This window comes from Sphaerodactylus townsendi, linkage group LG15 (genome assembly GCF_021028975.2).
Source record: "Sphaerodactylus townsendi isolate TG3544 linkage group LG15, MPM_Stown_v2.3, whole genome shotgun sequence".
NCBI lineage: Eukaryota > Metazoa > Chordata > Lepidosauria > Squamata > Sphaerodactylidae > Sphaerodactylus > Sphaerodactylus townsendi.
Window position 1 is genome coordinate 23799023 of NC_059439.1, and position 13996 is coordinate 23813018.

General features: G+C 41.8%; 1 protein-coding gene across 1 annotated transcript; it reads right to left on the bottom strand.

Annotated features, from left to right (window-relative positions):
* Positions 1 to 2013: 2013 nt before the first annotated feature.
* LOC125444990 (olfactory receptor 10A7-like) lies at positions 2014 to 2934 on the bottom strand. The gene has a single exon (XM_048517801.1). It carries the CDS (start codon positions 2932 to 2934, stop codon positions 2014 to 2016), a length of 921 nt encoding a protein of 306 aa, XP_048373758.1.
* Positions 2935 to 13996: the final 11062 nt, after the last annotated feature.

Consider the following 13996-nt stretch of genomic DNA (forward strand, 5'->3'; position numbering starts at 1 on the left):
GCACGAAAACAATGGTCTACATGTAGAAAAAATGGCACAAAATAGAAAAGACTGGACTGTGGAATCTGTCTCTATTTTTTCAAAGGAGACAGAACTGGAAAATGGCGTCCTTCACTTGCAGCTGTAGGTGATTTTTATTACCTCACATATCTTCTGCCTCCTTCTGCAGCATGTGCAGATGAGGCCTAAATACTGATCCATCTAGAAGCTGTTCCTTTATCAAGGCACAATGTTAAATAATGCACAAAATAATGGTTTTGACAAAGGCAGCGTGTAAAAATGATCATTCTCATATTCGTTCAGGTCTATATTCTAATGTGGAAGTATACAATTTTCTCAGCCATTGTACCGCAGCTGACAAAACTAACATCTTTATGTGGAACATAGCAGGAACTTGTTCATTTTTTCCCATTTATTTGTTTGTCTTTGATTTCATTTTAATCATTTTAGTGTCTATTTATTAATCACACATGAAATGCAGATCATCCCTGCAATATGGCAGTGTCACTAGATTCTTATATGCCTCGGAGCTGGTTCACACATGCATGTTCACCATTTATTGACAGGAACTTTAGATAATAACTTGTCATTACAAAGCAAGTGGTCCATCATTGCTATAACCCCACAGAGAGAATGCTCCACTTGCCATATGTCACATCATATGCAGTGTTTTTTTAACTTCAATTTACTGCTAATCACCAAGAGATATACATTCAATTGCATATCAACCCCTTACCATTTTATGTACACAGCTAGACTGAGGCCGTTTCCCCACTTTGGTCGTTTCCCCTTTGCTGCACGCTACTTTCAGCGCACATCATTTCTGGCGTGTGCCCGGGCTTCCCCACGGCGCCGTTTTGAAGAGCGCCAGGAATGACGCATGCGGAGGGGGCACAAGAGCGGCAGCTTCGGGGTGGCTGCGTTGTTGCCGCCCCTGTAGTGGGGAGTGCCACGGGACCCCACGCTACTTGAGGAGAGTAGCGCGCAGCATAAGGTGAGTGGGGAAAGGCCCTGAGTTATCTCTTTACCCAGGCCGTTTCTGCACGGCCACCTCGCGCCCCCACGCCGGCGAGAGTTTCGCCGGCGAGTGGAGCCTGCTCGCGACGTGCCGCGATATGCGAGCAGGCAACAGGGAGGCCGGCAGAAGGCAGGCGGCTCCGCACGGAGCCGCCTCTGCACCCTCCCCCGCCCCACTTACCATGTCTCGCTCGTCGCCAGCGGGGCGTAGCAGTCTTCGCCCACGCTGCCCTCGGACCCCTGGAGGTCGGAGGCCATGCAAGTGGGGCTGCGATGCCCTGCCAGGCTAATGCAGGGAAGACACAGTAAGTGGGGCGGGGGATGGAGTGCCACTTTTCTCGGCGCTGTTCGCACCAAGGCTTCATTGGTAGGAAGACGCATTCTCCCCAACAACAACCTTCTTTAAAGCGTTGCTGTTTAGGGCGGCCGACGCCGCTCTGGGGGGGAGGGGAAGTGATTCTCAGGTCGCCGCTGCCGCGCTGCAGCAGCGGCGCTTCGTGCTTAACGCAGGCCTGGGGGCGCCTTTTTTGGCGCCCCCAGGCCGTCGTAAAAAGGCCGTGCAGATACGGCCCCAGTGTCTTTTACATATTCTCACTGCTACTGTGATTCTGTTCTGAAATTTTCACATAACACTACTAACATTAGCTTGGATCCAAAATTACACTTTCAGAGGCCGAAGAAAGTAATTTTTACTGATTCCACATTTCTGTTGAAAACGTCCACTTATTCCCCACACTGTTCTTGAGAATTCTACCAGAAGAACATTTCAGGAAGCTGCACTCCAAAAGTTGAAATCTCCAAAAATCACATGCATTTCCTTTTCTGCTAGCCAAACATCTTTATTTGGTTGGAAACTAAATTTTGGGTCTAACCCACTGATCTCATGCTTTTTCCATATTCTCCTTCCCTGCCCTCATGGGGTTCAGGCACAATTACGTTACAGCAGAAATATCCCTGCACATACTTCATTTCATTGTCTTAGGTCTTGAAAAGAAGTCATTTTGAAAACACTCTTCTCTTCAATGCCCCATTGATCTCCTTACTTCTCAAACTGTAGATGATAGGATTAAGGGCCGGGGTGATAATGGAGTAGAGCAGTGCAATAAATTTGTCATTTTCAAGAACATAGCTGGACCTGGGTCTCAAGTACATAGTACTGGCAGATCCGTAGAACAGAATTATGACAATGAGGTGTGAGGAGCAGGTGGAAAAGGCCTTCTGCCTACCCTTTGCCGTTGCAATTTTCAGGATGGTGGCACTTATATGGATATAGGATCCTAGTATTAACAAAGCGGGTATCAAAGTAATTAGCAGTCCAGCCAAGAAGACAGTGATTTCATTAATAGATGTATCTCCACATGCCAGACTCAAGAGTGGAGGGATATCACAAAAGAAATAGTTGATCTGGTTGTCCTCACAAAAAGGAAGGGCAAATATCAGGCTGGTTTGTCCCAGTGAAAGTACCATCCCGCTAGTCCATGACCCTGCCACCAGCCAGGCACACAGGTCCTTCCTCATGATGGATGCATAATGCAGTGGGTTGCAGATGGCCATGAAACGGTCATATGCCATGGCGGCAAGGAGGAAGCACTCTGTGGTTCCCAGAGAGAGAAGAAAATACAGTTGGGCAGCACAGCGCGAGAAGGAGATGGCTTTGTCTTTTGAGAAGATGTTCACTAGCATCTGAGGGGCTGTGACGGAGGTGTAGCAGAGGTCCACCAGTGATAAGTTAGCAATGAACCAGCACATAGGGGTATGAAGGGCAGGTTCCAGCCAGACGATTGTACTGATTAAAGCATTCCCCAGCAGTGACATAGCATACAATGTCAAGAACAACACAAAAAACACACCTTGTATCTCCGGGCTGCCAGAATATCCCAGAATGATAAACCCATTACTTTTGTTTTGGCTTTCCATGGGCCTGAGGCTGGTCACCTGAATAGATTAAAATATTGATGAATGTCATATAAACAATGGGTTGCTATAGCCCAGAATCATCAACACAATTTAACTTAACATAAAACATTTCTGGCCACTGAGTCCGCCCTTCTTTGTTGCTCCTTACAGCTTTGTCATCTGCTGATTGAATATCGGCCTGTCCCCTCCCAGGAGGTTAATGCCGGACAACATCTATTTATTTTAATTGTGGAAGATCACTGCTGCTAGTGTTTTAATGTTTAATTTATTTATTGGTTTAATTGAAACTATTTGCTCTATTCAAATGTTGATTGTTTTGTAAACCGCCCTGAGCCCTTCGGGCTCAGTAATGGGTTTAATAATAATAATAATAATAATAATAATAATAATAATAATAATAATAATAATAATAATAATAATAATAATAATAATAATAATAATAATGACCATCAATCGAGCACTGCATCCAAGAAGTGATGTAGACAGACTCTACCTAGCAAGGTCAGAAGGAGGAAGAGGACTGCTCCAGGTCAAGCAATCAGTAGAGGAAGAGAAAAGAGGCCTGAAAGAATACATCCAAGAAAGTCAAGAGCCAGCATTGAAAGAAGTCCACAAGGCTGAGATGCTGAAAGCCAAAGAATCAAAAGAAGAGTATAGAGTCCAACAGTTTAAAACACGAAAGGAGCAGTGGCTAAACAAGCCACTCCATGGGCAGTACTTTAAGAACATTGAAGGGAAGGTTGACAGCAAGAAAACATGGGAATTTGGCTCAGAAGGGGAACTCTTACAAAGAAGGAAACTGAGAGGCCTGATTTTTGCTGCCACCTAGGAGCAAGCTGATTACAGGACAAAATCTGCAATAAAGACACAATGGTAATCCAAAAAAGTCCTACAATGACCCAAAGTGCCAGTCTCTGCAAAGAGTGTGATGAAACCGCGGAGCACATCATCTGCTGCTGTAAGAAAATAGCCCAACCTGACTATCTCGAACGTCACACTGTAATAGGGCTAGCAGCAATGGTGCACTGGAACCTTTGCAAAAAATGTAATGGCCTGCCCTGTAGCAAGACCTGGTATTAGGCTGAAGCCAGAGAAGTCTACACTAGAAAATGAAAGAAGCAAAAAATACTCTGGGACTTTAGGAATGCACAGACAGACACCTGGCACACAACACCCCAGACTATAACAGTGATAGAGAGAAGAAACATGTTTGGATCATCTGATGTTACTGCATGCCAGTTGACAGCAGGGTAGAAGGACAAAAGAGCTGGAAAAGATCACAAAATACAAGGACCACCACAGGAGGAGGAGGAGTGAAGTTGAACGATTGTGGCAAGTAAAAGAACAACAGTAATCCCACTAGTAGTCGTTGATTGCTCTAGGAGGAGGAATCCCAAGAAATCTTGAAAAACTTATCTGGAAAGCCTAAACTTTGGATACAGAACATCAGTCCACATGCTGCAGAAAGCAGCACTTCTAGGAACTGCACATATTCTACGCAAATACCTCTAATATCCTAGGTCCTTGGGAAGGACTCGATATTCAGAGATGAATTCCAGACACTTGTGCTGTGTTGTTATGTGAATAATAATAATAATAATAATAATAATAATAATAATAATAATAATAATAATAATAATAATAATAATAATAATAATAATAATAATAATAATATGGTTCTAGAAATTCTTTATACAATGACCATCATATGGGAGATTGGGGGTGGAAAGTCCTGTCGAGTTAGGGCTGACTTATGGTGACCCTGCAGGGTTTTCAAGACAAGAGACAGAGGAATTTGCCATTGTCTGCCTTTGTGGAGCGACCCTGGACTTTCTTAGTGGTCTTCCTTCCAAGTACTTACCAGAACCTGCCTTCCTTAGCTTCTGAGATCTGACAAGATTGGGCTAGCTTGGGTCTTCCTGGTCAGGACGTACAGAGTGTTATGACTTTAAAACGATTTTACTCATTTTATTTTAAAAGTCTGCCGTGTTTTTAGTTCTGCTTGGCCCAGACAATCTTTTGTTTCTTCCACGTCGTATAATTGATTCGTAATTTTTGAACAACCATAAAGAAAGCAATTATAATAACAATAGAAGTCATGCTAGAGTTATGTCGGGAAAGGATAGGTGAGATGGGAGGGAAGACCTAGGGAAGAGAGTGGGAATTAGGAGTGGAGAAAGGGCAAAGTAGTCTGTTATGTGGAAAGGTAAACAAAAGGAAGGGGGGAGAAAAGGGGAGACAGACAGCAAAGCAGTAAAGGAAAGACATGTTTTGTGTTAAGTTAAATTGTGTCGATGATTCTGGGCTGTAGCAGTCCACTGTTTATTTACAATAAGAGGAGAATACAGAAAACAGAAATGAGATATGACAATTGCTTGAAACAAGTCAAAGCATCAGTTTCAACCCTTCCATACACCATAATCTGATTCGGTGCTGAACCTCCATGTATACGATTAGTGTCTTATCTGCATATGTGTTGTGTGGGTTCAAAATCCTGTCAAGTTGCATCTGAATTATGGCAATGCCAGAAAGTGGCTTTCAAGGCAAGTGAAAAGCAGAGATGGTTTGCCAGTACCTTCCTCTCCAGCCTCCTTTGGTAGTCTCCCTTACAAATATCAACACTGCTTAGCTTCCAAGTTTTGATGAGCTCAGGCTGCACCCTGCTACATTTCCTTCTAACAGACTCCAGAAGAAGAGGAAGAGCTAGAGGAAGAGTTTGGATTTATACCCCACCTTTCTCTCCTGTAAGGAGACTCAAGGTGACTTACAAGCTCCTTTCCCGTCCTCTCCCCATAACAGACACTTTGTGAGGTAGGTGGGGTTGAGAGAGTTCCGAACAACTGTGACTAGCCCAGGGTCACCCTACAGGAATGTAGGAGTGCAGAAACACATCTTACCAGATAAGCCTGTGCCACTCAGGTGGAAGAGTAGGGAGCCAAATCCGGTTCTCCAGATGATAACACACCTGCTCTTAACCACTACACCATGCTGGCTAGATGGCATTAAAGCAATGTCCATCAGGTAGTGAAAAATGAGGCAATTGCCTTTGACCACAGCAATATTTGATCAGCTGTACCACTTACCAGTTGGTTTGTAGCTCCAATTCAAGATGCTGATTTGAATTTTAGAGTCCAGTACCTGTATAATTGAAGGGCTATTTCTTCATATTTGGATCCAATCTCTTCCTCATAGTACCACACTCACGTACCTTTTGTACATGCAGGTCCAAAGATCCTCAGCATAGCCTTTTGGGTGATCCAAGAGTACAAGGTCATTGTCTCCTAGACTATACCCAGGCTGTGATTGTCCTGGGGTCTTGGGTAAATGCAATAATAACACCAATATTCAAAAAGGGTGACCATATGTCACCAGCTAATTACAGACCCATCAGCCTTTTATCTGTCTCAGGTAAACTTTATGCCAAACATTTGTTAAATAGGCTATGTACCTGGATCAATGATGGAAAAATTCTTTACCCCGAGCAAATAGGATTTTAAAAAGGTTGCTCTACACTTGATCATTGTCTGATCCTTAACCTCCTGTTATTAAAATACAAAACAAGGGGGCAATATAAGATCTTTGCTGCCTTTCTGGACCTGAAAAGTGCCTTTGATTCAGTTGTAAGAGACTTGCTGTGGCTTAAGTTAACAGAGATGGGGATCGACGTTAGATTATTACTACTTATTCAATCTCTCTATTCAAACACAACCTGCCAGATAAAATGTACAAACTCTGGAGACCTAACTCTTAAGATTCTCGTCGTGACAGGTGTTAAGCAAGGCTGTGTATTGGCCCCAGTCTTGTTTAACTTATTCAATAATGATTTGGTACAAGTGTTGTCAGGCGTTAATGCACACAGCCCAGTTCTTTCAAACAAGCCCGTATTACTCCTACTTTATGCTGATGACATGATACTGATCTCTAGATCTCAAGTGGGCCTTAAAAGGCTCCTTAGAAAAAAAAGACTATACCCAGGCTGTGATTGTCTCTTGTAATTTACATAAATCACCACATTCAGTCTTTCCACCCCTCATTGTATCACCAGTGTCATTTCCCCTTTTTACGCTACTTATGTGAAAGAGGAAAAAAATGGATGGAAGTCAAATGATCATTAAAAGTAAATATGCCATCCAAAGCCTTCCTTGGGTATATTCAACTGAATTCAAGAGTGATTCGATTCAGAACTTCTACTATGGAGACAGACCTGAATTTTATCTCTTCCAATGGTAGCAGAGTGTCATGGTATTATACTTACAAATCATGGGGCCGATTGCGCAATGAGACAGTGAACGTTCTCAGTTCAAGCTATGCAGAAAGGCAAGATTTCAATGTTATCGTTTTGTCTTGGCCTTAACAACTCACACTTGTATTCAAGCCTCCAAGAGAACTTGATAGAATAAGCTGCATTTTTAATGCCTGTTCAGATTCTTGTCCCTGGTGCATTTCAAGATCTGCCGCTGGAGGATTATTTATTTATTCCTCAACATAATTTGATGTTTAAGCACTTAATGATACATGGGGGTTGGATGACAACACACACAAATCTAAAGCAACAAACACACACACATACACACACACACACACACATGATTCTATCACTGGGAATTCCTAACTATGGATAGTTGAAAGGCGTATATGCACTATTTGTCAGATTAAGAAAAATGAAATTGCTAATAAATGACATTGGTGTGAATCCAGCAGTGTGTACATAGAAATGTAACTAGATTGAGGACCAGTTCTGCTTGTATAGGTGCTTGTATGGCCTCATAGAGCTTTCCTTCCTATATTTGATGTTGGACAGGAATTGAATGGATAATGTCCCATGCAAGTGAGACAATGGTTTGTGATATACCATGAATGCTCATACCAGGTATTCTTCATTCCTCTGCTTGTGCAAAGACCCTAGCATATGTAGAAAGTTTCTGGAAAATTTGGACTGTGTTTTCCATAACTGTTTTGTGGACCGTGTTTTCCATAACAAGCCCCATCAATATACAGTTGGAACCTCCGGATTAGACAATCACTTTGCTCCTTATTGCACTGCAAACCAGCAGATTTATATCTTTTAAGATTTGAGACGCTTCCCAAAATGGGTTACTACAGAAGACTTGCCCTTACTTTCACGCAAACTATGACTCCTAACAGACTTTTTAAAATTAAGGACTATCTGCAAGAAAAATATGATATACATGTGGTGAGAATGTTTAAAAATACAACTGTCAACAATCTTATTGGAACTGGAGCCCAGAATGGCTGTGAAATGGAATTATTTCCAACCCAAGATTTATTTAGTGATTGGAGACAAGTGGTAGCACAATTGTATCTGAATTCTCAGTTCCTCACCTCTAAAAAGAAACAGAAGAACATATGTAGCGCAATGATCTACCCACTAATACAGGAGAAAAGCAAACACCCAACATAAAGAAGAAAATCCAAGCAAGACTCCTCGAATTATGGGAGCTGCGACTTTGGACCAAAGTGCATAGAGGCCCACTGCTGCTTCAACTTCCAATATACCTTACGAATGGGCTGATCGATCCGAAACTAGGTTGAAAGCCTACATCCACAAGTGGTCAGAAAGCAAAACCAGAGGCAGTATTAGTGGGCACAAGAACTAGTAGAAATCAATGGGCCAAATCCATCACAATCCAAGCAGAATTGGCAAATATCAACTCCTGGCTTTAAAACAAGGACTTACAGGATTTTTTTGGTTCTTTAACTGAATTAGCTAATGGGCAAGAAGCACCTGAGGCAGTTGTAGAATTACCTCAGGTAGGAGATGTAGCAATAACACCATGCCCTAATAAAATAAGTCATTTATTACAACCTTCTTTGACCAATATGGATGAGGATTTGGTGTACACCAACAAGAAGATTCTAGTAATATGTATTAGCCAACGTTACGCATCTATCTGCCAAACAGAGTGCTCTTGCTGCTAAGAGCCGACTCTACTGACTCCTAGACTGCTAGTTCCCACAATACTATCATTGCTACATTGACTGAAATGGATAGCTGCTGACACAAAGCTGAAACAGTAGGAACAGAGCCTGTGAATGTAGGAGGCCAAGAGGAACTCCCTGAGGCAACCAAGCGGCTGGAAGTCCTCACCTTGACAGTGTCCAGAATACTTGAGGTCCCTCCTCCAAGAGTCCTGCTGGTGGCATTCCTCCAGCTGTGCATGCAGCCTCTCATAAGAGAACACATCCTTCAATGGCTGCATACAGCATTCTCTACCACCAACGAATTTCATCCCTGGATTCCCCTATTTCCACCTGACGCCATGTAAAAACAATTTTGATCTTTTGGTTCTGTCTTGGAATATCTCGGGGTGGGAGGAATAAATGCGGGAACCCAAACTTTCTCAAATATCTGAGAAAAACAGATCTAATTCTCTTACAGGGAAACTTGGCTATATCATCCCATAGATTTTGAGGGCTACAGGGCCTTCTGCTCCCTAGCAATTAAATGCAATGGGCCCGACCCGTCCTTCTGAGTGAGGTCCTCTGCATTTTAATTTCTGTCTCTCTGCCAGCAAAAATTCTATCAACCCCCTCCCACTTAATTCAAGCATTGCTGATTAATTGGGGCAAATCATCACTGATATTCATTAATCATTATATATCCATACAAGTGCGAATAATAACGTTAAGTGATGACCACGTGGCAAGAATTATCCTCGTTTGTTGAGAATCTAGAACTAAAATATCCTTCAACTGAAATTACTATGTTAGGATTTCAATCCTGCGAGAGTGGGTAATAATCTAACCTCATATTTGGGCATTAGAAGGTTATGATGATAGCGATTATGTCTATTCACTCTTACTTCCATCAGAGCATCATTCTGAGGATACCCAGACCAATTACACTGCTAGGAGTCTGATCAGATTCACTATCAAACATAACATGTTATGGCTCAAATGGTCACAAATGCTATATGACTGTTCTAATAATTTCACATTTGTTGAATGCAGCTGGGGAACAGTGTTATAGATTATTGTTTTATGTCACCAAACTTAAGAACTTCAGTCCAGTCTTTTAAGATAGGGAGACCTTCTACTAGGAGATCTGCCTCTCTCTTAACCTTGTTCTCCATCAGGAAGAGGGGATTTACGTTCCTATGGATACATCTAAAGAGTATTTACCTAAACTTTTCTGGACATCCCATTTGGCCCATACCGCCAATGAGCTAATTAATTCTCTCAGCATCTAGGTAATCTCTTAAGTGCTTTTTTTATAAGGCAGGTTAGCCTTGTGTGGCAATTGGCAATTTTGAAGCATTCATCAGAGTATATCACAGACTGTATCTTGTAAAGTCCGTTAAGCAGAAACCTCCATATATACAGCACTAGAGTTGCCCCCTGGTTTGACAAAGAGTGCCATGAATTAAACGACTAATTCGTGCATTACTCTTACCAGCAATTCAAGAGATTTAGAAATTTTAATATTAAACGTCTAGTTCAATATAAAACTACTCTTCATTCTTTACTGAAAGTGAAACAGGTTCAGTATGCGCTTAGAATCAGTGGGATAAACTATATCAAAACACCATCTCCAATAGAGCTCAAGACGGATTTTTTTACTTGGGCCTTGACAAACAGACTTGACTCCAATAAAATGAGGGCGTTTTCTTCCCACATTCTCCCTGAGGTTTGGATAGATCATTTTGCTTGGCTGTTCCAAAAGGAAGAGACCAGTAGCATTTATGTCCATCACCATCATTAGATGATTCCAAATGGCCTCCTGTTTACAGCTCAGGAAATCATGGATCTAATAACTGGTGAAACCCCGTAAAGCCTCTGGCCCAGACATAATTTCCCCAGACAGACTGAAGTCGCATATGAAGTGGTGGGCACCTTTTTTGGCCCAATCTATTCACTTAAATCAATGACTCAGGCCTCCTTCCTAAATATGGCTATCTGCAGTCATTATTGCCTATTTATATATAAGGTGACCCGCCGGATCCTGCCAACTTCCGCCCAATGACGAACGACATCAGTCATTACAGGGAAAATATATGCTAAGACACTTCTACCCAAACTACAGGCCCACCAGATGATTCATCAGAACATCATTGGCCCAGAGCAAATAGGCTTCACGAGGGGGAAATCCACGTTAGACCATGCTATGCTTCTTACGCATTTGGTTAATAAATACTCCACAAGTCCAAGAAGCAAAATTTATGCTGCCTTCATTGATTTGAAAGCAGCTTTTGACACAGTCTCTAGAAAACGTCTTTGGAATAAATTGGCTATACAAAGGAATAGACAATAAACTTCTTTTTCTAGTCAGGCAACTTTATACCAACACAAACTGCAGAGTTAAGTGCTCACGTGAAGGTCTCATGACTGGATTCTAACCACCTTTAAAAGGTGTGAGAGACGAGCTGTGTATTCGCGCCAACCCTTTTCAATTTATTTTTTAGGTGACCTTCCATTAGCCTTATTGGAAATTAATAGCCATGCCCCTAAATTGGGCTCCAGGAATATTCCAATACTTCTATATGCTGATTATAACATGCTTCTATCTAGCTCAAAAGTTGGACTTAGTCGACTGCTGAATAGATGTGGGCAGTACTGCACCAGATCGCGGACTAGTCATCAATTATCAAAAGGCTTAAAGATTTTGATCTTTGCGTAATGCAAAAAACATAACTGGGCGATTAATGAAGTGCCAGTGGGTAGCAGGTTAACTAATGCACAAATATCTTGGGTACGACTTTCTTATAACCTCTCCTGGATTTACCCCACAAAAAAGCTGCTATTACGCCGGTGCTGCCATCAGTTGATGCCATTGCTGGCTTCTGCTATGGAAAGGGCCACTCCCTTGTCCCAGCAGCACTAAAAATCTTTAACTCTAAGATAGAAGCGCAGGTGCTTTATGGAGTACCTATCACAAAACCCAGCAGTTGGCGACTCCTTGAATACTGTCCAATCCAAATTTTCCATTAAAATTATGGGCCTGCCAAATTATTGTACCATTATGCGTCCCTCTGTTTAAGAACTGGGCCAAAATTCATTAGTTTATAGGGCTTGGTTGAGAGCTTTTAAATTTGAAAGTAGCCTGCATTTCTCGCATGATGAAGGAGCTTTTCGCTGGATTCACCTACTTTTGTCTGATACTCAGGCTAATCCATGGTTCTCTCTGATCGAAAGAAAGATTGAATCACTTGGTATATCTCATTTCGCTTTTCCAGCTATCTAGTTCAGAATCCTACAACTTGTTAAAACAAAAATTGTTGGAAAGCGGTGGATTAGTATTTCAGGGCTGCTATGAAAACTTGTTCCACCTTACACCTTTCAATGCACCTATATCAAAACAGGATGGCTCCCTATTTGTATTTTTTGACTAATCCGAAGTACCGGAAGAGCCCTCACACTTGCAAAACTTCAATGTTTTCCCCTCCGCTTTATTGCGTGGTAAGATTTTAACAACTTGGAAATGAAAGCGAAGAAGGGTATGCTCTTACATTGGTGAGCAACAAAGTGCGAGCATTGGCACATCGGCTTTGCTTTGCTGCTGTCCTGCTTTAATATCAGATCAAAATATTCCAACATTCTTTCCAGGAGATACCTAAAGGTAAGGAAATGGAAGAATCAAGTAGACTTCCTTTTCTTCTGGACAATTCTGACAATGAAACTTGTGAATTGGTTGCACAATTTTTACTGGAGGTGATGCACAATCAATAATTTATATTTTATCTTAAACCTTTGTATTTGTATACCTTTTATCTTAAACCTTTGTATTTGTATACCTTTTATATAAGGTTTATTGTTGATATTATTCTTCTTTGGCCTGCAATGAAAGGCTGTGTATTAGCCATTATTATAGTTGGAACCATAGTGTTGAAATTGCCCAGATTCTGTCCAGTGAAAGAACTTCAGTTACTTTTCAACAAATGGAATTTGACTTCATTTGGGAAATGAGGGGCCCACAAGGACTTATGGGGGACACCTCATTCCTCACTATTATTTTTTTCCTTTCCCTACTTTGAAAGTCCCAATAGCCTTTCACCTTTTCCCACTGATTTTCCCTTCCCACACAACAGCCAATCTACCATTGTCTGCCCTCTCCAATCTTCTTCACTTCTCATGGTACCCTCTGTCCAAGAAAACTGTGACCCAACTGTACAGCTCCAGCCTCTGAGCATACCTGCAAGGACTAGCACAAAACACCTCATTTCCCATGTATTACACTCCCCACACTATTTCTTATTTCTCTTTTCCTAGCAGCCCCCATATCTTCACCTTTCCCTTCTTTCTTCTCTTCTTCCCACCTACCACCTGTTCTCTTCAGCCATATTTATTATTTGCTTCAATTATAGCCCACCTTTCTCCACAATAGGGATGCAAAATAGCTTACATCATTCTGTTCTCCACTGTATCCCAATAAGAACTCTCTGGCCCCTTCCGCACACGCAAAATAATGCATTTTCAAATCACTTTCACAACTGTTTGCAAGTGGATTTTGCCACTCCGCACAGCTTCAAAGAGCACTGAAAGCAGTTTGAAAGTGCATTATTCTGCATATGCGGAATGAGCCTATGAGACAGAGTAGTTTGACAATGTATGACCCAGTCAAATGTTATGGTAAAGTAGGGAATTGAATAGAATAAAAGATATAATAGTGTATCCAGATCCTAGTCTGATACTCTAAACACTGCACCACACTGCCTCATAATCACTCTTAAAGAAGAGGAAGATTAGTTGGTTTTTATACCCCGCTTTTCTCTACCTTTAAGGAGTCTCAAAGCAGTTTAAAATACCCTTCCCTTTCCCTTCCCATAATGGACACCTTGTGAAGGAGGCAAGGCTGAAAAAATTCTGAGAGAACTGTGTTTGGTCCAATGTCAGGCTTCTTGTAGAGGAGCAGGAAATCAAATGCAGTGAAGGAATGTGTGAAAGAAAGGGAAATCAAACCCAGTTCTCCACACAAGAGTACACCACTCATGTGGAGGAGTGGGAAATCAAATCTAGTTCTCTACATGAGAGTCCATTGCTCTTAATCACTATACCATGCTGGCAAAAAAAAAGTTGAAGAAAGAAATCAGTGCCTCATGCAATA